Consider the following 25,604-nt stretch of genomic DNA (forward strand, 5'->3'; position numbering starts at 1 on the left):
TTAAGTTTAACTTTTATATTCTTTTCTGTTTTTTTATTCTATTGCAAACCATCATCATGTGTTTAGCTTATTCTCAAGCTATTTTTCAAGCCTTTTCATTATTCTAATACGGACTGTATGTCAGTATTAGCAGCAGTATATGCTCTCTACCTGTATGATTTGGCCAATCGATTAGCAGGAGACTGTTTGGGAGAGGAGGAAGAAGAGGAAGGCAGCCGCTGAGTGGTAGCGTATCCTTGTGCATCAGAGGCTGATCCCAGACGTTGAAGTTTACTGGGGGAACCGGACCCTGAGCCTCCCCCTCCTGACAGAGGGGAACCCTGGGCAGGTAAGGTGGCACTGGAGTAGTAGATACCTTGGGAAAAAGTGGAGGGAAAACACCTTAATGAACATGTAAATGTTACAGAATGACAGAGAAATGTGATCAGCCTGATAATAATGATGTGAAATAGATTTAAAGTGGGTTTTAAAAAGCTGGAGATTTTCTGTGGCTGATAACTTGGTAATATGCCAAAAAAAAGATTTATAATAGCAAAACACTGGCACAAAGGTCAAAATTTAGATTTTATTTTAAGTGCATCAGTGACACTTTACTTAAAAAAGCTGTTTGCATATATACTGTATAATGCTTAGAATTTTAGATTGGACACATTCACAGACATTTGCCTGGATATGAGCACACTGGGTATCATTATCAGTGAGTGATCAATTTTAACAATTAAAAAAAAAAAGACTAAGTGAGGATTTCATATAAATAACCCATAACTCTGACCCCAGATCAAGGATGCACTAATAATATAATAAAGCTATTCATACTGCACATTCTAAAAATATTCTCTTAGTATCATATTTTTGGTTTCTTGGTTCTTGGTCAATGTCTCCATATGTCATTTGACATATCAACTGTATGTCAGGCCTTGTCATATTATTACATGCAAAGAAATTGGAGATGTGATCAGGCTTACCTGACCCCGGCCCAGTTTGTGATTGTTGCTGCTGGGCTGCACGGCTTGATGTCACCTGAGGGGTTGTGAGGGGAGACAGAGCAACTGAAGATTAGCATGACAGGGAGGTGATTAGTTTGTGAGGGTAAACTTGAGAAGAGTTGAAGGGAGAGACGGAGTTAAGAAAATAAATGGGATGAAACGGAATAAAGAGTAGTGTTCATGAAAAAAAAACTTTTATGCACAATGAGATCAGTCGAGACTTTGAGGGTTTTTGAATGAACTTAGGGAGCGCTAGTAATGAAATCCCCACAGAACACAGAGGGATGACAAAAAAGACGCACAGAAGCCGACAACGAAGTCCTCTGAGCTCAGCTGACTGAAATCATTTCTTGTAAAGCCTTGTCGCACCATCTATTAAAGGTAGAAAAAGTTATGTAGTCAACTGTATAGTCATATTTTATTATCTACAATCCGTTATATTAAAATCCCGATGTTCACAAACAATTAACACAACTAAATCTATTATTATAAACTAGTTAATGTTTAACATCTATTTACAAGGCAATTTTTTAATGAGAACAGTGGACCTACAGCTTGGATGGCATTATGCAGTGAATTCCCAACAGATAAAGAAGGTATGTGAGTCAAAGACAGAATATGAAAAGCCTTTTTACTCCACAAAACAGGCTGGTATATCCATATATATTCCCCTTATTCTCCCGAGACTGTAAAGGGAGCATATGTCAGACCTTGCTGAGCCTTATATAGCCTTGTGTGTAAGTTTGAGCTGTAAAGGTGATTCAGATCCATTATTACTAGACTGACACGGCTTCAGATGTAGAAAGCCATATTATGCAATCATGCAGTTACTGAGTCACTTCGGAGGATTCTCAGTACTGTCTATACAGTAGTTTGGCTCAAACAATCTTAGTAACTGAGTAATATATAGATGCATATCTGAAAAGAGAGATACAAAATGTATATAAATATATATTTACATTTAAATGAAAATGCATTACTTGACATTAATGTATTCTGCTAGTCCTTAGAATATTTACTTTGTCTGTTATATTTTACTGAACAGCAAAAATAGACTAAAATGCATGCAGTTAACACATGTTACACATTATGAAGCGCCTTGAGGCGACTTATGTTGTGATTTGGCGCTATATAAATAAAATTGAATTGAATTGAATTGAATTGAATGTTCTGATCATTTGATAACCAGTAGCTCACAATAGCTGAACACACTCTGGAGCTGTGTTTGTATTGAGTTGTGCTGTTTGTATTTGCAGCTGCAAAATTGTGCAGAGAAACAAAACAAAACAAACAAAAAAAGCCCACTTGCTTTCTCAGCATATCTACCACAAATAAATGTAGCAGCATGCACCAGCATGCAATCTCCCTTTTGTTTCCAGTGGCTGTCTGGGTCTCTGGTTATTTTCCTGCTTTGTGATAAGGGCGTGTATCTATTGAGGACAATGCAAGGTTTGAAAAGGGGTTGTGAAATTTATTGTATAATTTGCTGGGGGGGATCTTAGAAAAAAAATACCTGATGCACAGTTTATGGAAGAAAACAGGCAGGAAAGCAAGCAGGTGACACACAAAGAGTGAAAGAACGTATAATTGGTAAAATGAGGATTGCACTCTGCAGTAGTTTGTATCAACATGTGTCTTTCTACATATTACTGGATAAATATGGAATGCCATGGGGCTGGCAGGATGGAGCAGTTGTTCCTGCAGCTCCATCCTCTTCCTAAAAATAACATTTTTAGGAGTTGCAGATTTGCTATTTAAACTTAGTAGAAGAGTTGTGCACAGTTGTGCAAGTGGTCAAAATGGGTCTTCCAGTGATTCAAATGTAGAGTGCTGGAGCACTGGAACTCCGACAAGCTCACAGGACTTCACAGGGAGTCAACCTACAGCACCCAAATCCAAATCTGATATGAATTCTAATAGATGGGGCTGAAAAATTTCCCCCCATCTAATATATATTAACTCCTTTTAAAACACAGAATATTTGTTCTTCATCATGGAAATAATGTTTTTTTCTAAAGAAAACTTGATATTGTGGCAGGCAGGAAAGTAAGCAGGTGACACACAGAGTGAAAGAACATATAATTAACATTTGTAAATAACTTAACAAATGTCTCTAAAATTGAAGATTTCATGGTTTAAATAAATATATGAATCAAATGTTGTGTTTATTTGTAAATATTAAAGAATATTGAATTCTAACACTGTAGTTGATGTATGTGATCTAAATATTTTGTACCTCTAAAGCTTTCCAAGGATGAATTACTAAAAGTACTGTAGAGGTCCTTTGTGTTAGTTTAGCAGATTATGAAATCTTGAATGACTTAAAGCTTATGAGACGAAGGGAAGAGCTTCTGTTAATGGTGGCTAATAGACTGTGTTCAACACTACAGATGTGCTACAATGATCAAGACACAAAGTGAGGCCTGAAAAGTGTAGGAATGAGTAAATAAATCAATGGGTGAATAAATAATGAGTAAAAGATGAATTGTTGGCTGAGGTAACAAACAGATAGAAAGCCTGACACACACTGCGAGGGAGAGCACTTTCTCGATCTCACTCCGTGTCATCTTGCAGTGCTGCTCTTTCTCTCCTCCAGTAAAACATTGGGATGTTTGAGGTGCCATGTATCCATGAATTATTAAAATCTGGCCTCTCAGGGTTATAAATATCCTACAAAAAGAGCAGCAACATGCTAGACCTTTTACTTTCTCTCCCTCCTTCAGATAGTCACCATGCATCCACGTAAAGGAATGCAGCCCCGCGTGCACACACACATACCCAAGCGCACACGAATGGAAGAAGATCAACAAAAACATACATGTACTACCCATGCATGCAAGCTGCACCTGCCTATCTAGCAGCACTGGCATGCATAAAGCTATTCATTAGCAGCAAGCTCTGTTGACAGCACTAGCCCCATTACACTGACAAGCCAAAAACATCAGAGGGGAGGATACACACACAGAGAGATACACACTCGCTCACATGGACAGAGATGGTGAGCAGAGAGGACAGGGAAGGAAGATGAGAGGAGGGGAAAAGAGGACAAGGAACACTGTAGAAAGAGTAAACATTCCTTTTTCCTAATCTGTCCATCCATCTATATCCCAGCCTATCAGTGTTTCTCTCTGTCTTTTCCTCCTGTTTCTTATTTATTAAGGCAAGGCATCTAAGCTTTATCTGAAACTAGCTTTGGTGTGACTGCAGGGGATGTGAATAAATATATTTACAAAAACACTTCCTACATCATTTTCTTTCAAAAGACACATGAACATAAAATAAACCACAGAAATGCACGTGCAAACTGACAGAGGAGAAAGCAGATACCAATTTACCTTTAGTACAAAATTCTGCCCAAAGACTCAGAAACATACCAAAAGCCATTCACGACAAAGTACGACTATTGTCAAATAATTATCTAGTTTAAAACGATTCATTTAAACTATTTGATCTCATTTTGTATTCATAATTATCTGTCATAAATGGAAGATTTATACCAGACGCTGGCTGCTTCACTGATTAAGCAGATCAGTGGGTTTCTGTTTCATACAACATGTGTGTGTGTGTGTGTGTGTGTGTGTGTGTGTGTGTGTGTGTGTGTGTGTGTGTGTGTGTGTGTGTGTGTGTTTGCAGTAATACTTAATACTGATATGTTAAGAATATGGAAATTCAAAATAATTGGCAGCTACAGGCTAGAAAGTAATTTGATAGATTTTCTCTCTATCAGCACACTGCTGTGGTTAATGTCTTTGTATCCATGTAGCTTTATTTTAAGTCTTTATAAACAAGACACTTGCAGAGATTTCTCTGTGTGTATTTAATTGTACCCCAATTTGGGTCTGTGAGCATCTCATAACCTGTTTTCTTCTAAACAACTTGCCTATGTCTATCATCACCTTCACACTAGAGACAAAATGCAATGGGCAGCTTGAAAAGGCAGAACTGGACTAAAGCACTTCAGCGGGGCTAATGAAATAGGATTCTGTACAAATATGCACTTCTACCCTGATCAAATAGACTCAGTTATGGTGTCAAACAAATTCACATTTGCTAAGAGCACTGAGAGCCAGAGTTACATGTAGCTGGATAAGCGCTATGCAACACAGTGCCTAAAAAAAGCCAGTAGAGGAAAATGAAGGGCAATGTTCGCAGAGTCTCTGAAAGAAAAAATCAGAGCGACAAGAAATCCGAAGACCAGCATCTCTCAACACTATAAGTACTTACAAGTTTGCATAAGCAAATGGTTTTAATGCAGCTTTACTAATAAACTGAGGAAAACGCACTTCAAATTAGTCACCGTCCGAGCCAAAATCCATACTAAAATGTTGTGACCACCAGCCTCCTAGACAAATGGAAAGTTTCTCACAACACACATTGTGGTTTGCACAGATAGCCAGTGACAGAATTGCTCTCGGTTTTGTTCTCATGAACACTTATACGCTCAATATTCTCTTTGTTCGGAAGTATTTCCCACCTGGTTGTAGCTGTGCACAGCTCCTCCAACTTGCCCGCTGCGCTGAGGAGTTGCTGCAGAGATGCTGTCGCTTAGGGCGAGGGTCTGGTTGCTATGGTAGCTGGCAGAGTACTGGAGCGAAGCCTCCGGGGTGGAGTTGAGCTGCAAGGAACTCTGGGAAAGAAGAGCCGGTCCTACCAATTGAGACAGAGGTGGCGTATGGTTGTATAGAAAGGGGGTTGAGTTGAGTTTGTGACAGAGCAAGTGAGAGCGTGAGAGAGACAGATTAAGAGTGAGTAAGAGAGGGGGTGTGAAATAGGGAAAAGAGAGAGAGAGAGAGCAAGCAGCAATTTAGAGCAGATAGTGCAGCAGTGCAGCACTCCGTGAGTTGGAGATAGCATACATAATTTATTAGCAGAGGAAGACCGAAACAGAGGAACAGAAAGAACTGGAGGAGAAGGAGGAGGAGCAGGGAGATAGAGAGGATGAGAAGAGGAGGAGGAGGGCTGAAAAGAAAAAAGTTGTAATAGACGGAACACCTTGTTGGCTTAAAAAAAACTTTACTCAAGGCGGACCATGATGGTCTGGTCTGGAATTAATTAGAAACATTATTTTATTTTTCCAGTAGTTAGCTGAGCTTTGAAAAACAATGAAATTTGGCTTCAAACACCTAAAATGCCAAACCATCTTCCAAAGGGTTAGAACAAAAGACTATGTCGACCACAATGACTTTTGTTACACGCACACAAATTCACCGTCTGCTTCAGAGCATCACTACTTCAACCACCTGATGAAGTCGCTGCTGTGTCATCAGATAATAATCCCTTCTCTTTGATTCCGATGCTGTGCACATAAAGCTGATATTGATCCAAGCTAAGAACATCATAAGACAGTTTTTTAGATGGACTATCTTCTTAAATGTCTATGAAATGATGTGGTGAACCAAAAGCAGTGGTTACAAGCCACAAGCCAGTCGGCGGTGAGTGCGTAGTAATGTAGGTTTTCCATATATGTGTTTACGTGTGCTCTATTAAGAAGTAATTAGTTTCCTCACATTTTCATGATATGGCAAATAAATAATTCATAACATGTATGTTGCCACTGTAGGTTAGAGATGCCAGACATTGCTTAGTTGCTGCTTAGTTGATCTGCATCTGTGCCCGAGCTGGTAGAGGTAATATTTAACAATTTTTTTTAATGCAAATAAATATCCAGTATGCACACTAATACTGTATCTTAGTGTATATAAACATATCCAATCTTTTTAAAAAAAAAAAAAAACAGCCCCATTGAACCAGCATATACATATTATCAAATCATCCCATCAAAATATAGAAGTAAAGATTCTGATGAACAGGGTTAAAGAATGTGGGGATTTCTTTCTGTTTCTCTCTCCCAATTTCAAAAGTTGAACCATCATGGATATGTCCTAATAAAGCCTACAATAAGTGTTTTCCCCTGAGCTTACTGACTCGTTAGTTTCTTTTCTCACTTTAAAGAACAATGGCCCGTTATTATTCTTCTCCTATATCTATTTGCTTGCTCACTCCATCTCTCTTGCTCGCTCTCTTCTCCCTGAATCCTTCCCTCCCTGTGAGCCTCTGTGCTGTGAACCAAGATCAACTCCTCTGCTTCTCGCCTTCACAAAAGACTTGCCTTTTCTCATCTTGATTCATCCCTCGCTTTTTATGAATTATTAAACAGCACTTTGTGTTACGCAGTTTGAGTGGGAGCTCCCAAACTCATCATCCCTCAGCCTTGGTGTTTGTTACATCGTGTGTGTTACGTGACAAAAAAATGCATATGGTTGTTTCTATGTTCAAACATGTGTTGCGAAATTTGTTTTTGCTGGATGGTCAGAAAATAGCAAAGTTGACTGATTATGAAGTAGCTAATAAGGGTTTATTAAGGGCGTGGTATGCTTGCACACATGTGACATTAAATGTGCAAATGCCTAATACGAGTGAGTGTATAGTAGCACATGCATGTGTGAGTAACAGTGGGTAAAATGAAAAACACTGGTTGTAGGGTTCTAAATTCTTTTGTGTCAGTATTGACTCTCGTCTCTGTTTTGATATGGAAATGTAAGTTCGACTCTTCTGATATAAATATTTCAAATGCTCAGTCAAATTATGAGCATCGTATTCTTACTGCAGTCTATGAAATACTCACTCATGCACACCTGACATACACACAAAAGGGTCATTAAAGATTTTAGGAATGCTGGATTTAAAATCGCAATAAAAACCTGAACATTACTTTTTTTTAAAAAAAGAATTAGTGCGTCTGTGTACAGTTACTTATGAGTTGTGTTGCTCTGTGCTGACACTTATGTTCACCGACAAAAAGCCTGTTTAGTAGAACCTTCTGGTGAAGACAGCGACATTTCACTACAGTATGTATTTACTGCTTAGCTATTTGCAGCACTCTTTTTTGGGAAAGAATCACACACACCTATTGAAAGATATCCACAGCCACGTTGTTAAGCTTGTGGTAGAAGCCCATTTGCAAAATGGGAAAAACAGCTGGGTGTGGGACATCCATAACAAGAGTGCTCACAATGAGAGAACCATCTATTTGGACAGGGACTTGGGCGGTACAAAAACAGTAAGGATCTAATGATCTGGCACGTCTTGTAGCTGTTCGGCATATGCTTAAACAGATAATCCATATCATATTAAAGCAAACCAGCAATTATAGTAAATATACCAAAAATAGCTTATCATGTCCAACTTTTGGTCAGACATGCCTCTTTGTGTGGATGCGTGTGTGTGTGCAAAACATTACATCGTTGTTCCACACTACCTAGCCCACTCTATCAGTTCCAGAAACCACATGCACTGCAAGATGTAACATGTAAGCTGACACACAGAAATTCACTGTGTATCACCCCTCACAGTGTGAGTTCTAAAATGCCATCCATTACTACAATATCAACTATCAAAAAGGTCAGCAGGCAATAAGTGAAATGGGAATGCAGTGTTCCAAAACCAATGACCTGCAAAGAAAATGCCAAGCACATTTAGCATGACCTTATACACGGGCTGCCTCTCAATCATTGTTGGAATTTCTTTATCAGAATCCAAGGTCCACAGGCATTTGGGACAGTTCCTTGTAAAGATTAAGAGAGCAATATGCTGCGTGTGTTCCTTAAATTCACTTAAAACGATTTGCTTTAGAGCAAATAATCAATGAGGATCTCAAAAATCTGGAATAAAGCTCAAGCTGTTTGCTGTGAGCAGAGGTCAGAGCTGTAATCATAGCAAAAATTAAATCTTAACAATAGGATTTGTGGCAATTATTCCACTTATCCAATGGGTGAGGGATAATTTTCCTCCTTTAATAAACAACAGTTAACAAGCATTGGCTACCATTATGCTCACATATTTAAACTAACTACTGCTGCACTCTGTGAAGACTATCGCCACTTTTTAAGCACTGACTGTACAAACCAATTAAATGTGTTGTTTGGAAACAGTAACATGAATTTTGGTTTTGTGGCTTGAAGTGCCTGTTCAAATTTTTAAAAATAAATATGTGTGTAATATGTGGGTAATATGAAAAATTGAACCTGAAATGATATATTTTATGCATTTTTATACTCTTAGACTGAAATATTTTGTTTGAGTGGCATTTCTGCTAGAGTTGACTCTTGACTATAGCATAAAATAGACTAAAATAAGTATAATTTAAACAGACACCAAATATTTGAAACTATTTCTCCCTCACACACATGCACACATACACACACGATAATAGTGGCAAGTATACTTACGTTCTCCACTGTCTAGTATTCCTGATTCCTGAAGGGAGCGAATGCAGGAATCCACCAACTCCAGACCTGTTGTCAACTCATCCTCAATATCTTTCTGTCCATCAGCTGTGGGAGAGAAAAATGATGAGGGGCACATACAGGCGCAAAGACTGTGAGAAAGAGAGAGGTACGGGAAAGAGAGTATGAGGCAGAGAGATGAGATCTTTCTGGGCAGTAACCCCAATCCTTTCCTCTCACAGTGTGTAAAGCCTTACGCATTGTGACTTGGTTATGAGCCGTGGGACATTTTGATTATATGCTGGTAAAGGGCCCTGATAAGTCTGCCCTGGGAGCTGCCTAGCTGGAAATGAAGTTGCTGTTATAAAAGTGAATTTGATGCACTGGTAAGTATGTGTAAGTGCATTTGGGAATATGTATGTTGTGTGTAGTGAAAATGTTTGATTTTATTTATTTATGTTTTTTAAACATATGGGGTAACACTGTTCTCCCGGGCTAGCTGTGGATTAAAAAGGTGATACATGTTTGCAGGTGTGACTTCACAGATCGTCGGGATCCTGCAATAATCTATTTAGCTATCACAACTACCAAATCTCAATGATTTTGACTATGGCATACATGATTCCTCTAAAAACTAACACACAACAAGTTTCATGCATGTCTGAGACGTTAAAGTCAAAGTCACATTTAATTATATAGCACATTTAAAACAACAACTGCTGACCAAAGTGTTGTACATTTAAAATAATCAAAAGAGATTAAAACAGTAAATGAGGGTGACATAATTTAAGAAAAGAAGCATAAAATGGGAAGAAATAAGGAAAAAATAACGTAATAATGAATTACCTTGAGAGTTCCAGCGAAATTGCTCATCTGAAGAACTGCAAGAGAAAGGATGTGGTTACCACGACGAATAAAAAGTAAAGTTTTAGTTAAGAGTAGATTCTTAAATGGCTTTTTCAATAAATCCTCCATATCACTGTGATGAGTGATGACAAGAAAAAAAAAACATGAGATGAGAAGCGCCACAGGTCACTTTAGCTCAACCTTAGACTCACCGTTCATTTGCACTGAACAGAGAATCTCTTTATTAAAGATGTGTCCCATTGTCCTACCCTCTTAGTGTATTTAGTCTGCGTTCCTATGTTTTACCTCTCTTAAGCCAAAATTATACCAGTGTCAGTTCTGTTTCTGTTCCTTTTGAGAAGAAGCTCACGTTTTACCAACTTTTAAAAATGCAACACATAGAGGGAGGAAATTAGAACAGAAAGAGTTTTGGTGGACAAAGTTTATGGGCTGAGAAGTGAATCATCAGCTTTTTCTCTTTTTTTTGGTAAATTTTAGTAGGAGAACAAAAACCAACTCTAGACAGCTTGTGTGTTGATGTCAAATTGTCTTTGTTTCTTCTTTTATTTTTCATCATAGCCTTGTTTGTCTGGAACCTAGCGTTTGCTATTTCTTGTTGGATTTATTTGTGTGTTATGGTTTGATCTCATGTGTACTGAAGCTTTTACTGAAATAATCTACTTTTTAAAACTTATCCTTAAGTCACACTTTGAGTTCTGCATTGATTGGTTCACTCTTTATTTCCAGATGGTGTTTTAGGTAGACATACAATGAAATAATAATTATTGCTATATTTAATTTCAGTTTTTGTGTTTGCTTGTGAAGGCAGAGGGCCACTTCCCCCTGCCTCTACTCACTGTTATTGCTTGCTCAAAGGAAATTGTTGGATTTATATTGGAAGGTATTGCGATGTGAAGTGCTGTGAGATGACAGTTGTTGTGAATTGATTGATAAAAACCTAAAATAAAGTTCATGAACACACAAACACACCCACACACAAACATTTGCACATGTACAAACTACAGGCAAGACTTTTTTTCTATACTCCTGATGAATGTCAATGGATGGCTGATTAATGGGAGGCTGAACAGAGGTAAAAACAGAACAGAAGAGCAAAAAAGAAACTTAGAGACGAGTATTGAGCCACCTTCTTTGTGATCAATACAGAATCAGACAGACTAGCTGATAGCTATAGACGCTTCCATCTAACTTCATCTACACGATTAGGCTGGTTTTCGGGGCTTGCTGTCTTCTATTTATACTATTTCATATTCCACGGTGATGAGTTTGTATGCACAAAAGAACAAGAATGGATAAGTGGCAGATTTTAATGGTTATCCACAAACTGGTATTGTCCTAAATAGCAAAGACTCATTGTAATGCTGTAGTTAAAGCAATTTGAAGCACAGCAGCCTATATCCCTGTACTCTAATACATACAATGTGAAAATATAATGGAGCAATACTGGAACACTTCAGAGAATTTGGAGGGGCCTGGGATTCAACAGCCAACCAGAAACTCCATCTTTAATACAAACATACAGGTAGGCATCTTAAATAAAGGTTCGTGAAGAAGAGAAATGTAAACATGTGCTACTTTGTTACTTTTTGAAACCAGCTGGACTTTTAAATACAATCTGGCCAGCTGCTACCCCAGCAGCACCTCAGGAAGGGATGCTGGCAAGACAGCTGGTTCTCAAGCGTGGCGACCATTCAAAAGGTCAGTTTTGGCTTAGACTCAACGGCTGGATGCTTCAGTAGACATTATGACCTACTGTCCTCTCAATTCTGGTGTAAATCTTTGAGTTAGACTCTAAAAAGTTTACTTTTATTTCAGTAATATTTGGAAACAAAATGCTGCAATCAAAGCAACATGCTTTGCAGAAGTAGGTCATAGAAGGGCGTGCACACTGAAAGGTCAGTGGCCATACTGATATTTATGTTCCCCTTGTGATAATAAAAAAATGTGTGATGAAATTCAGAAGTTCACTTAGCTTACTGCTCAATAATTCTCCAGCTAACATTTACTTTGAGTTATTTAAGTAAGGTGAAAAAAAGACTTCAGGTCATAGGATTAAATACCTGAGTCAGAAGCAGAGATCATAAAAGTCAAATTATACACGAACGACCGTGCATTTAAAGATATATTAAGAATGATTGCATTTTAAAATAAAATGTAAATCTTATTAATACATTCTATTGAGTTCTATTGTGCTTAGAGCGCTGTGCTTTCATGTGCATCAGTAACATATAACAGAGTAACCACAGCAACACTCAGTTCTCCAGTGGAGTCGGTTGCAGAGAAAGAAAGCAATAGAAAAAGAAAACTAGGCATACGACAGTCAGAGAGACCAGTGAGAGAGATGTATTAAGCATAGCATTATTCCACAACATTGCACCCCCTTGCTTGACATGCCACAACACAACGCCCAGCGATTCACTACGCCACTCTCAGCAGCCACACAGCTTAAATCAACACACAGCATCCTCTGCCCTTCCCAGTGAACTCCAAAGCATGCATGCATGTCACAAGTGCGGTAGCTGAAAAGTGCCGTTTTCACCTAGTGTCAAGATATATGCATCTATGCACCCTACACTATTGTGTGAAATTGAAATATTGAAACTCAAACAACATCTCTGTTGGCAAATCAAAGTTCAAAATCTGAGTATAATCTACTTAATATTGTTCTTTCAAGTGTCCTTTGGAAAGACTGAGGACGATTTGTAAAAAGTGAGATACAAATCTACACTAACAAAAACACGCTATGCATGTTGTAAATGTGTTATGGGACAGGAATCCCACAAACACAATCCCTGATGATGTCTCTAGTCCACGGCTTACATTACTGAACAGCAGCATTACTCTGAAAGAGTTACACTGCCACACAACGTTCTTCACAAATCTTCCAGCTGCCTCCCTTCACAGATAGTAGCACTTAAGAACACTTGTCCATCGTGATAAGGCTGTCAGTGATGATGTATGTATGCATCCTCAGCAAACGCGTTTCTGCATTCACATATTTAACCCCCTAACGCCAAGTTTGTCATATTTGATACATACAGTTTTTGTGTGTTTTTGAGAATTACATGATCAGTGTGATTTTTTTCCACCTGAAAAACCTAAATGAATTGCGCAATATATTATTAAGCAATCAAAAAACCCACATGTAGCAATGATCTACAGCTAAAGCATGCCCCTGTTTAAAATTTTAACACATACACAGTTATTTACATGCATAAACACCAACACACTGATAAAAACAACACCTATACATACACAAGGTGTCAAACTCATACCATCTAGCTTTAGTTGGTATTTAGCTAGAAATGGTGAATGCTGCTAATAATTACTTTCATGTTATGATGGAATAAATGGCAGGGTTGACAAGCTATTTCATTACTGCCAGAGCAGCATCTAATGGACTGTAATGTCCTACCTGATCTTTTCTTGTGCCACAGCAGGATGTAAGCCTAAACACATCCTGCCTTTTTGGAAAATACTGTTTTTACAGGCATAAATCCATATCTCATTATTTTTTGCTTTTCTTAGGGACCCAGGGTGGCCAATTAATGGCTATTTCTAATTATCAAGGACTTGTGAAAAAAAATTGTGGTCTTTTTAGTACAAAGTGGTACTTGGCCTACAACAGCATGCACAGTTGCCCGAAAAATAATTTTACTTTTAAAACTTTATCATAAATAATAAAATTTAAAAAGCTGATTCAGTTTGAGAGTTTTCCCTGTGATCGTCTAATATTATCACAAGAACATCCTATGCCTTAACGTTGGACAGACTGTCAAGGACTGAGAATAATTAAGAAGTCAGAGAAGAACGGACTGATGAATAACAATGAGTCTTTATGACCTGACCTCCATGAAGATATGCAATGAGGTCAGGAGTCAAGGTCAGCTATAGCATGGCTGGAAACTGAGGGAATCATCATGCACAAAGTTAGTTGAGGAAGAATAGTGCATAAATTTATTTTTTTTTATTTTTAATCACTTTGTTTTTGAATATTTTTTAAATGTTTCTCACTGAGTGGTGTTTATCAGAGCTGAAATAAATCTGAATGCAGACTCATTCAAGCAAAACAAGGGAGACGATGGTCAATGGAAAACAGCCAAGTCTCGTTAATTTCCTTTTTCTCCCATTATGCTCAAATTCTGATAACAAGCTTGAAATGAGGTTCAGTTATTGGATTTTCCCATAAAACATGTACAGTATATAAGCAGTTATGTATATGAACAAAAACAAAAACTGACATGAGCTAAGCTTGAACGTCTATCTGCCTTTATTTCGAGATTTCGAGATGGATGCTGATTACTGGGTAACAATGTTTTGTTTTACAGGACAAAATTATTAATGCAGTTTACTGGTATCTTGCACATATGTATGTGTTAAAGGCACTCTAAATTCCACATGCTCAATCAATGAGAGCAAAATTTTTATTTTGAGAGACAGCTCAAGGACATTCTAATCGTTTGGATGCGGGGCTATTTGGGAACTGCATGTCATTTAAATAATTTGTCAACTTTCAGCATTTTTATTTTCGGAGATTTTTGTTGAAAATCAGTGATTGCTACATCAAGCCTGAAAGAAATGTAACACTAATGCTTATAAACAATCACTGCACACTGCACTTCTCATTAACCACACATTCAAACTAGAAATATAGTGGTTAATGGGTTTTTCTGTTTGCAGTTCACTGTGGGCAGTGCAAGAGACTAGGGCTGGGCCATATCATACCGTTTACGGTAATACCGGTGTAATTTTGGGCAACGATAGGAAAATGAAACATCGAGATAGAATATGGGTAAAACGCGCATGCGCAGTGCCTAAGTTTACATACGCACATGGCTGCAACGCAGAATGAGAAGAGCGAAAGTGGATTGTTAAATTAAGCGGATGAACCAGAATGGGTTTGTAAAAATTCTGCAATGTCAGTGGTGTGGAACTGGTTTATCTTTCGTCCGTCAGATACACAACAAAGCACTATTTTTGGTAGCGCATGCTAGCGGGCCATCGGTATTACCGTGTGGTTTGGAAAATATGGCACACTTAAAATCAATCCTTTGATTTTTCTGAAAATCGACAGTGCCCCTTATAATCCCGTGTGCCTTATGTATGAATTCTGGTTGTGTTTACTGACCTCGAAACGATTTTATGTCGTACACGGCACTGGAAAATCTGTCAAATGTTTTAGTACGACTTTGCTAAGCTACGAAGCTGCACCGCTTGATGGATTGTCGGAGCATTACGGCTATCATAGCCTCGCAGAGTGATACGTACTGTGCTTCAACATAATATTACCGTATTGTGTGTGTATAACCTCTTTTTAAGTTTTGTGGATATTATACATGGCTATGCTGAGGATATGTCGGCCACCAGAAATGCCTTTTGGTTAAACTGTTAGCAAGGAATTTGCACTGTTACATTTTTTTTATAACTTTAATGCACATAAAAAACAGCTGCTTGTTTAAGTGAAAATACATTGATGGGTTTTTTTGCACTAATAAAGTTGAGGAGTTGTAAAGTATTTTGTCTAGTGTCAATTATATCGTCAGTTATATCGTTATCGCAAATTTTCAAATGTATATCGTGATAAATATTTTTGGTCATATCGCCCTGCCCTATATATATATATCTACTGTACTATAGCACTAAGTATTCAGAATCAATGGCTACTAAAGGAAGGAGGTGGGAAGAAACAAAATAGAAATATTTTTCACCGTACTACTTGAGTATTTATTATTTTGATGTTTTACTTTTACTCCCTACATTTTAACCCAAATGTCTTCACTTTGTGCTGTTGACACTTTCAAAACAGGCCCATTACTTAAGGATTAACACATTTGAGGGACGTTTTTATTTTCCAGCACTAAACGCCTTCAAACATCAAACCAATCTGAGCCTAAATGGAGGGAACAATAGCACATAACACACTTCTAAACAGATACGGCAATCCTATTGGTCTATCCATCACCTGGGTTTATCACATACAAAGTGATGATAGCGGGAAATATATATAATTTATGCACCAGTTATACACTATATTCAGGAGATAAAGTGGGCCGGAACGATCTGAAACTGCATTTTTGTTGCAGATGTCCGTAAGTCATGGTTTCAGTACTTCAGCTTCTTGTTAAGAGAAGCAAGCATGAAAGGAAAAATGTTTTTTTAGTGGTAGGTAATTTCAAATGCAACATTGCTAACAGTTCAACATATATTGTGAAACACGCAGTTTGTCAGTGTGTCTGCTAGCTGAAGGTACTGCCTTATTTCCCAGGGAAAGAAAATTGGAGGTGAAGGGGAGAAAGGCGAGAAAGACGCAACGTTATATTTAAAGGTAAAGACAGTTTGGTGACATTTCATAAACTGGAAATTTAAAGTTATTTTTAAATGAGACACCAGCTCCGCATATAATGCAAAGTTATGTTTTTTCATAGTCTGATTTGTCATGCAAAACAAACTGAGGTATAGTAAAATCAAAGGTTGAATGAAAATATTGAATGACATGAATGTTGAATGATAAAGTGGTGAGCTGGCCATACTTGGACTGTTGCACGGAGGCTGGGATGTTTATGGTCAGAGGTAGGTTACATTGGGTATAGCAGAGATTAATTTAAATTTAAGCTGATGATGCTCAGATTCATTCACTGAATTCCACCTTTATACCAGCTTTATACAGTCTAGTATAAAAACACCTTACTGTCAGTGTAGGGGATGGAAATCAGCCAAAACAGTTCATGAAACATCTGCTTACGATTTGTTGAATTCAGTTGTGTAAATCCACAGAGAAATAATAAACCTGAGAGCAGCAGCCTGTACACAATGAAAATCTACTGGAGCCCACAATAGAAGTTATTGTGAGACTCTTTTCCACATGCTGAGTGACAACAACAGATCTAACAGTTTAGGTATGGAAGCAAAGAAAAAAAGTTTGGATTTCAATGTTTTAACGTTGAAAATAACATTAGTATCACTGTTATGATACTAATTGTGGCGGGGCGTGGCCTGCGGTGCCGTGCAGAGGAGGCGGACGCACCTGCACGGCATCCGCAATCACGCCCCGCCGAATTAAATATTGTACTGGGTCCTGTGGTTGGGTTGTTGGTGTTATGTTGAGCTGGAAGCGGGAGAGCTGCAGCTCTGAGTGCGAATGTACAGCAACCGTGTAGGGATTAATAAAAGCATCAAAATGCCACTGGGTCTGCCGTGGTCGTTTACAGTGGTGCCGAAACCCAGGACGGGAGGCACGGCAGATCCAGGAGTGGGCCAGCAGAGGGAGGACCTGGCGTGAATGGTGGCCGAGCTGGCGGCCACGCAGCAGGAGCAGGCGGCGGTGTGGCGCCGCAGGCGGGAAGAGCTGCAGGACCAGACCGAACGCCACCTGCAGAGGATGGAGAATCTGGCGGCGCTGATCCGGTCCTGCCCGACACCACCGCCACCCCCACCGGCGCTCCCCAATGGCGCTGGAGTGGAGGAGATCCAGTCCGTGCAGGCGCCCGTGCCGGCCCCCAGGTTGCGACCAACTAGCACGCAGCCTGCCACAGCGCCTGTCCCCACACCTCGCGTGGGAGCCGCAGGGGCTCTGCAGGGCCCGGTGCCCGTTCCTGCGCCTCGGAAGAAGGCGGCGGAGCCGGCAGCGGTGGAGGCGGCGCCCGAGGAGCCGCTCCAGCCGGGAGAGACAACAGTGGAGGCGGCGCCCGAGGAGCTGCTCCAGCCGGTAGAGGCAGCGCCGGAGGCGCAGCGAGGGGAGCTGCTCCAGCCGGCAGCGGTGGAGGTGCAGCGTGAGCTGCTCCCACCGGGAGGGGCGGAGAAGCCGCGGGATAAGTCGGTGGTGCACGTGCTAAGGGAGTCCGCGCCACCGAAGCCCGAGGTTAGCGGGGTGAGCAGAGCGGCCTCACCTCCACCAGAGGCCGGTGCCTGCCGGACATCTGCCCAGCCGCCTGCGAGCTGGGGCGCACGACCGTACCAACAGCGCCGCGTCCACCTGCCACGCGGCCGACCTCCGGACCAGCTTCGCCGACGCTGCTGGGTTCGCAGGCGGCCACCTGAACTCACAACTCCCCGTCGCTTGGCCAGGGCCCGGGGGCGCCGACGGTCCGGGCTGATCCCCTCTCCCGCTCGCGGTGGGGGGAGTACGTTCGGCCGGATGGTTCCCCGGCCTCAGTCGGGCGATGGGGGTATGTGGCGGGGCGTGGCCTGCGGTGCCGTGCAGAGGAGGCGGACGCACCTGCACGGCATCCGCAATCACGCCCCGCCGAATTAAATATTGTACTGGGTCCTGTGGTTGGGTTGTTGGTGTTATGTTGAGCTGGAAGCGGGAGAGCTGCAGCTCTGAGTGCGAATGTACAGCAACCGTGTAGGGATTAATAAAAGCATCAAAATGCCACTGGGTCTGCCGTGGTCGTTTACACTAATGTAGGATCAAGTACTTCTTCCTACTCTTTTTTTTTTTTTTTTTTTTTTTTTTTAGCATAGCATTTGAGTAGTTAAATACAGACTATTAAAATGTGGGCTAATGTCAACTTTTACTCTTTTTAATAATAATGTATATACATCCTTTCAATTTATTCATGTACATGAAACTGAAAGAGTTCAGAGGCACCTTTTGAAATCAGCTTCTCATCTAATTTGCACTTGCTTAGCAGAATCCTTATTTGTGAAATATTTCCCGTAGGTTTCAGCCAACTGTTCACAAGCAACCAACAAAAACTGTGTCAAACAGTCACACCTCAGGGCAGTTCGATTACATGTAGGCAATGCATAGGCTTCCACCCACAGACCACACTGCTTACAGTTTGAACAACTTCAAATCTAGACTTAAATCTCAAGATTAATCCCTGACTTACTGGCTAGTGCAAAACCAGAACCTTACATATGGTGTGATAGTTTCACAGGATCGCTGATTCTGCTCACTTTAAATGTGGAACTTGCTTGGAAACCATTTTATTGTGTCTCTAGATCTATTTCTTACATATCATTGCTATCCAGAGGTGGTTGTCATAACAACATTGTTGTACATCATCATCAGCATGACTATGTGACACCATAAGTGTAATCTGTCAGTCAAGGCAGACGAGTGGGCTTTCATGCTCAGCACTGGATGTGGGGATGAGGAGTCTGTTTGGAGAGATTGTGTGTGTGTGTGTGTGTGTGTGTGTGTGTGTCAGAAAGGTGAACATATTTTAAAAAGCCTTTGTGCTGGAGTGGGTGAAATAACATTGTGCAGCAAATAAAATCAACAAAAACCTGCACCATATGCAAAACTCTTATACAAAAACATGTCAAAACACTCAAGCTGAAAAGCAGAATAGGTTTTTGTTTATATGTGTAGCCTGGCTAAATTAACCAGCCCAGAACACAGATTATCTTTGGGGTTCTTTTAATCTGAATGATAAAGTAAGTGCTCAGAAGAAAATAACAAGGTTGTAAAAATAAAGAAATAAAATTGTTACAGACAGCTCCTATCCAGTAACAGCTTTGTGCTCTGGTAACCCACTGCTACTGCAGGTTATTTCCCCAACTTTATCAGCATCTGGAACTCAAGGACATCTAGCGTCATTTCGTGTCTGATATAAACCCAAACATAAATAAAACAAAACTTGGCAGTGCAAAAATAACTGTAGTGGCTTCTCCTGCATAGATACAGAGCCAAGATTAAACAGTTAACACGGTACATTTCCCTCTTACCCACAGAGATAGTATAATACAAGTGTGAACTCAAATACATACAGTGCATTAATCCAGCAGAAAACGGAATATGGATCCCTCTGAGACGAACGGCGAAGTTGGTGGCAGCTACTCCTGGTGCCTTAACTGTTGCACACTTTGCGTTCAAAACAGATCACGCAGCGAAAAAAGGCATTGCACACCCACATAACACCAATGCAAGCTAGCACTCGTGCATGTCTCCGTAGATCCCCATGATCCCTTCCGCTCTCAGAGGTACCCCAAAAGAAAAACAGTGCCATCCAGTGGCATGTCCCATAATATCGAACTTCCACCCGGCTACATACTCCCCTGCTTAAGAGTCAACGTCCCCGGTGACTCAATTGGTATATCTCAACTCATGCACTGCTTCCTTAAAGAGAGCAGTACCCAAATTAGTCAACAACTGAGACAGTACCTCAGGGCTCAAGGTGATGGCATGACATGCTGATACAGGGACATGGTAAGGGTTTGAATGCACCCGACGGGGCACTGGTGTTGGTGGAATGACCCCAATATCCCTGTTAGTTTCAGTAGCAACTGTCTCTGGTGTGGACACCTGCTCAGAGTCAGATGGTACAGTAACACGAGCATCATCATTGTTTACAGACTCAGAAATGTCACTGCTTTGAACTGCTTCATCAGACCCCTGCTCTGCACTTGGGTATGAGGTTTCTCCGAACAACACATACTCAGGATCTGGATCTGAACAGCCTGTTTTCTCTTCTGTCCTAGGACTCACTACCACAGGGGATTCATTATTTTTCTTTTTCCTGGGTGCAGGAATTGGGCCAATACAAGGTCTAAGGTTAGCTCTGTGAACCCGTTTTACTGGCCCACCCTCCACCGGCTCCACTGCATGTGTGCTGCCCTGGACTTCGACAACCCTATAAACCACAGGGCTCCAGGCGTCCTGAATTTTGTTCCTGCCTTGGGGCCAGTGTCGCAGATAAACTAACTGACCTACTTCAACAGGGGGGCAATAGACTCGGGTTTTGTCCAGCTCAAGCCTTTCCGCTGCTTTCTGCTCCGTGTACTGCCTTGCTCTGTTATGTGCTTCATTTAAGCGCTGCTGATGCACAACCAGCCAGTCATGTCTCTTATCAAGCACCTGCTCCTGCCCCAGTAAAGCATCTACAGGAAGGTGGGGGTGCACTCCAAACATGAGGTAATACGGCGAGTGCCCTGTGGTGGCATGGGGAGTCACATTGTACGCATAGACCAATTCTGGCAAATACTCAGGCCAACGGCGTTTCTTGTCAGGTGGGAGGGTACGCAATAGGTCATGAAGTGTCCTATTGAAACGTTCACATTGTGCATTACCTTGGGGATGATGTGGTGTAGTACGGCTTTTTTTAACCTCATATAACTTGCACAGTTCCTGAATCACATCACTTTCAAAATTTCTGCCCTGATCAGAATGTAACCTCTCTGGTACGCCATACCTCATGAACCACTCTCTAAGCAAAATCTTAGCAGTTGTATCAGCTTTCTGGTCGCGTGTGGGGAAAGCTTGTGTGAACTTGGTGAAAACATCTGTAACCACCAACACATTTTCCCGTCCATCTGAGGCTGGCTCCAACATGCTAAAATCTACTGCAACCACTTCAAGAGGTCTAGTGGCCAAAGAAGGCTTGACAGGGGCATGAATCTTGGGCTGTGGCAACTTAGTAAGCACACATCTGTAGCATTTCTTAATCCACTGGTCCACTTCTTCATACATACCAACCCAAAAACATCTCTGTCTTAACAGATTCTGGGTCCGCTCCACCCCCTGATGCCCCATCTGATCATGCACACTCCCCAGTACAGCTTCCTTTAAACAAGCTGGCAAAAGGAGCTGCTGACACCTCCCCAAATGTCCATCCTCAATGACCCGATACAACAATCCCTCCAACTCCATGATACGTGACCACTGCCGGAGCAGAGAAATCACAGACTTAGCCAAACCTCTCCTCTGCTGGTGTGTGGGTTTCTTCTTTTTGTCCCAAAACTGCCTAAAGGACTTGATAGTAGGGTCAGAGCACTGAAACTGTCGCAACTCTTCCTTAGAATACCCTGGCAGAGTGGGTGTATTCCCTTGGGAATCAGTAAAATGGGTGTCTTGCTCAACTGCTGTGACCCGGGCCTGCCTCACCTGACAACATTTTACACCTGCACTTACTAAGTCCAGGCCTAGCGTTGTCCCTCTGCTGACAAGGTTACAGATGGATATGCATCCATCAAACTCCTCCTCATCTCCTGCAGGCTGGGGCTCCCCTGCTAATGGCTGTCTAGAGAGGGTATCGGCTGCTGTGTTACACCGACCAGGACGATACTGCACCTCAAAGTCAAATGGCGCTAACTGGGCTACCCAGCGCTGTTCAATGGCTCCCAGCTTTGCTGAGTTCAGGTGGCAGAGGGGGTTGTTATCTGTCACAACTGTGAATTTGGAGCCTAAGAGATACCCCCTAAACTTCTCAGACACAGCCCATTTAAGGGCGAGGAGCTCTAATTTCATGCTGCTATAGTTTCTGTCATTTCTCTCTGCATTTCTCAACCTTCGGCTGGCGTATGCTATAACACGTTTCCTGCCACCCTGCACCTGATAAAGAACTGCTCCCAGTCCTAAACTGCTGGCATCCGTCTCAACAACAAATGGCAGTGAGAAATCAGCATAAGCAAGTAGGGGGGCACACGTGAGCTTCTCTTTCAGCTGTTCAAATGACTCTTGACAAGATGGCGTCCACACACTTTCCAGCAAGTTTTTATATTTAGCTGGACTGTCCTCCTTGCCCCATGCATTAATCAGATCATGCAAAGGACCTGCCAGCTGCGAAAATCCATGGAGAAATCTCCTGTAATAACTGCAAAAACCCAGGAAGGATCTCAGCTCTTTAACTGTGGTGGGTACTGGCCACTGCCTCACTGCAGCTATCTTGTCTGGGTCCGTACCTATCCCTTCAGCTGAGATCTGGTGACCCAAAAAGCGTACACTAGATTGGAGAAAATGACATTTCTCCACCTTAACCTTCAGCCCAGTTTCCCTGAGTCTCTGCAACACTGTCTGAAGACGTGTCAAATGGTCTTCAAAAGTTGATGAGTAGACTAATATGTCATCTAGGTACACGAGCATGATCTGAAGGATTAAGTCACTCATAGTGGCCTGCATGAGTCTTTGGAAAGTGGCTGGACCGTTACACACACCAAAGGGCAATCTGGTATATTCAAACAACCCAAATGGGGTTGTAAAAGCAGTCTTGTGCCTGTCTCTTTCGTGAACTGCCACTTGATGATAGCCACTTGCCAGGTCGATAGTCGAGAAAAACCTTGCACCATGTAATGCATCAAAGGATTCATCTATACGGGGCAAAGGAAAGGCATCACGTCTGGTCTTGGCATTTAGCCGCCTGTAATCGACACATAACCTCAAGCTGTTGTCTGTCTTCCTCACCAGCACAATGGGCGATGCATAGGCACTAGTGCTTTCTTTGATCACACCCTTTTTCAGAAGCTGGGTTATGTGTTCTCGCACCTCTTTGTACTGTGTTGGAGGTATCCGTCGGTAGGCCTGAGTGACCGGGACATCATCGACTAGGTGTATCTCATGACTGATCTTCTCTGTATAACCTAGATCTTCATCCTTGAAAGCAAAAACATCTGCATACTGAGCCAAAAGTGCAGCTAATTTGGTCTGTTCCTCTTGGGAGCCACTAATGCTCAGCTGCTCTATCAGCAATTTCAGTTCACCATCAGATTCTTTAGCCCCTTCCTTATTCAGTGACACTTCCTCGTGGTCAGCAGAGATACGATTAAACTGCACCTCAGCTGCATTTTCAACACACTCCACTACAGTAAGCATACCAAGTCTGGTCCGGGGAGCCAACCACACATCTTCCTGAGAGAAGTTCACAACTTGAACTGGAAACACGTGCCTGTCAGTTTCAACAAGAGTAGGAACAACAACCAAACCACTGGGAACGAGCGTGTTGGTTGGCTCAAGTAACATTAAGGTCTGGTCATCTGAAACTTTCCCAAGCCCTCTAGCAAATACTGTGGCCACGGATGATGCTGGCACGTGTACAGTATTTTTACCAGCTAACCGGGCGATGGATGACCTCTCTAATACTTCGCAGGCTTGCACCCTCTGAAAAGCTTCTCCCCAAGCAGCATTTAACTCTCCTCCGAGAGTTGAATCAAAACTAGCAATGGCTAGCTCCTTACATCTCTTTATTATGTTCATTCCAACAAGAACAGGGGGGGATCCCTCTAGTCTGCTGGCACCTTTTCCCACCTGCTGTTCCACATCATTTTCCTGCACCTTAACTTTAGCTGACATTAGCTCTTGGTCCTGTGGCCCTCCTGGTTCTGGGGCGGGGTCCCTGACTACCAAAAACCCACACTCCTGCGCTGTTAACCCCATGACCTGCACATCCAGCTCAATGTAACCTATATAAGGAATTGGCAATGAGTTAGCTGCAGTCAATTTAAGCCATTTAGCTGTAGGGGTTACATCATCATCTTCACCCATTAGGTGTTGTCGGAAAAATGCCTCTGAGATGGTGCTAACCTGGCTCCCTGTATCCAAAAGGGTTCTAGCCTTAATCCCTCCCACCTCAATTTCAACTTCAGGACATTTACCAACTGCTCTGTCAAAAAATCTCTCACGAGTTAGGGTCTTTGAGCCAGTAGTCTCCCCTCGAATTGCCCGGCTCTTGGCAACCGAGGTGGCTAGTTTCCCTGACCAGGTGCAGGAACAGAAACTGGAGAAGCTCCTTGCTTAAGGGTTTTGCACTCCCTAGCAATGTGTCCAACTCCCTTACACTTGAAACAGATGGGCTTCCCATCATCAGTGAACTGGAACTTTGATCTGGGAATCCCACGTTTAGGGGCCCTTTCTCTGGATGTAACACTCTCCCTAACCACACTGAGTAACTCCCCAATAGCCTTGCCCTGCTCAGAAACCACCTTAAGGATTTCATCTAGAGTTGCAGATGACCTATCTGGAGCTTCACGGGTACTCTGATCCCTTGCAACCGCACTGTCACTTAATATGGGCCTGCTCTTGGCAACTCTGGTGCCACTAGGTTTTTCTTCCATCGACCAAGCAATTGCTTCCTGACGTACATCAAAAAGCGTAGACTCTGGCTTTTCCCTCACCATCTTGCGAAGCTCCCTTCGCAGAGTGGAGTCTCTTACTCCCTCCACAAACTGGTCTCTAACTGCCATCTTTGTGTCTCGTACTGCATCAGGCCTTTGTTTAAGGGCTAAGCGGAGGATCTGGGACAGAGCGTGTGAGTACTCAAAGAAATCTTCACCTTCTAGCTGGAAACGGCTAAAAAAGGTTTGCAGTAACTGTGCTACACTGCGCCTCTCACCATAAGCTTCTCTGAGAAAACAAAATATTTCTTCGGGTTCAATTTGCTCTCCCCCAGTACATAACTTGATCTCTTCAAGTGCAGAACCCCTGAGGAGGGAAAAAATTAAGTCAACCTCATCATCATTACCCAAGCCTCTAGTTCTGATACCCCTCTGTACTTCATCAATAAACTCCTCTACAGAACGTCCATCTACGGTTGCATCCCCACTAAAGGGTTGAATAGGTCGCTCTCGCGGCAGATATACATATGACCTACTTGCCCCGTCACTCAAAGCAGTTATCCTGGCCATAGCCTGGTCATGTTTGTTACTCAGTTCTGACAATTTTGCCTGAAGCTCAGTGACAGGGTCCCTTGCGGTGGCCCCCGCCAAACCCTGGTCATCGTCACTGTTTGTGTCTGACATAATGAAATGTCTGTGTCCAGATTAGTCTTTGGTCAGGATGCAGAAATTGCCTTAGCAGTCTATTCAGCTA

At 41.8% G+C, this 25,604-nt stretch overlaps 1 protein-coding gene across 1 annotated transcript in view; it reads right to left on the reverse strand.

Annotated features, from left to right (window-relative positions):
- The window catches only part of ctnnd2a (catenin (cadherin-associated protein), delta 2a), a 273,917-nt gene that overhangs the window by 137,450 nt on the left and 110,863 nt on the right, over positions 1 to 25,604 (reverse strand). Inside the window, exons 4-8 of the mRNA XM_080865626.1 lie at positions 10,058 to 10,092; positions 9,215 to 9,319; positions 5,461 to 5,633; positions 966 to 1,020; positions 151 to 355 (exon numbers count right to left, since the gene is read on the reverse strand). Of these exons, the coding sequence (XP_080721752.1) occupies positions 151 to 355; positions 966 to 1,020; positions 5,461 to 5,633; positions 9,215 to 9,319; positions 10,058 to 10,092 (573 nt within the window). The remainder of the gene's footprint in view (positions 1 to 150; positions 356 to 965; positions 1,021 to 5,460; positions 5,634 to 9,214; positions 9,320 to 10,057; positions 10,093 to 25,604) is intronic.

This window comes from Rhamphochromis sp. 'chilingali' (assembly GCF_963969265.1).
Source record: "Rhamphochromis sp. 'chilingali' genome assembly, chromosome: 18".
Taxonomy (NCBI): domain Eukaryota; kingdom Metazoa; phylum Chordata; class Actinopteri; order Cichliformes; family Cichlidae; genus Rhamphochromis; species Rhamphochromis sp. 'chilingali'.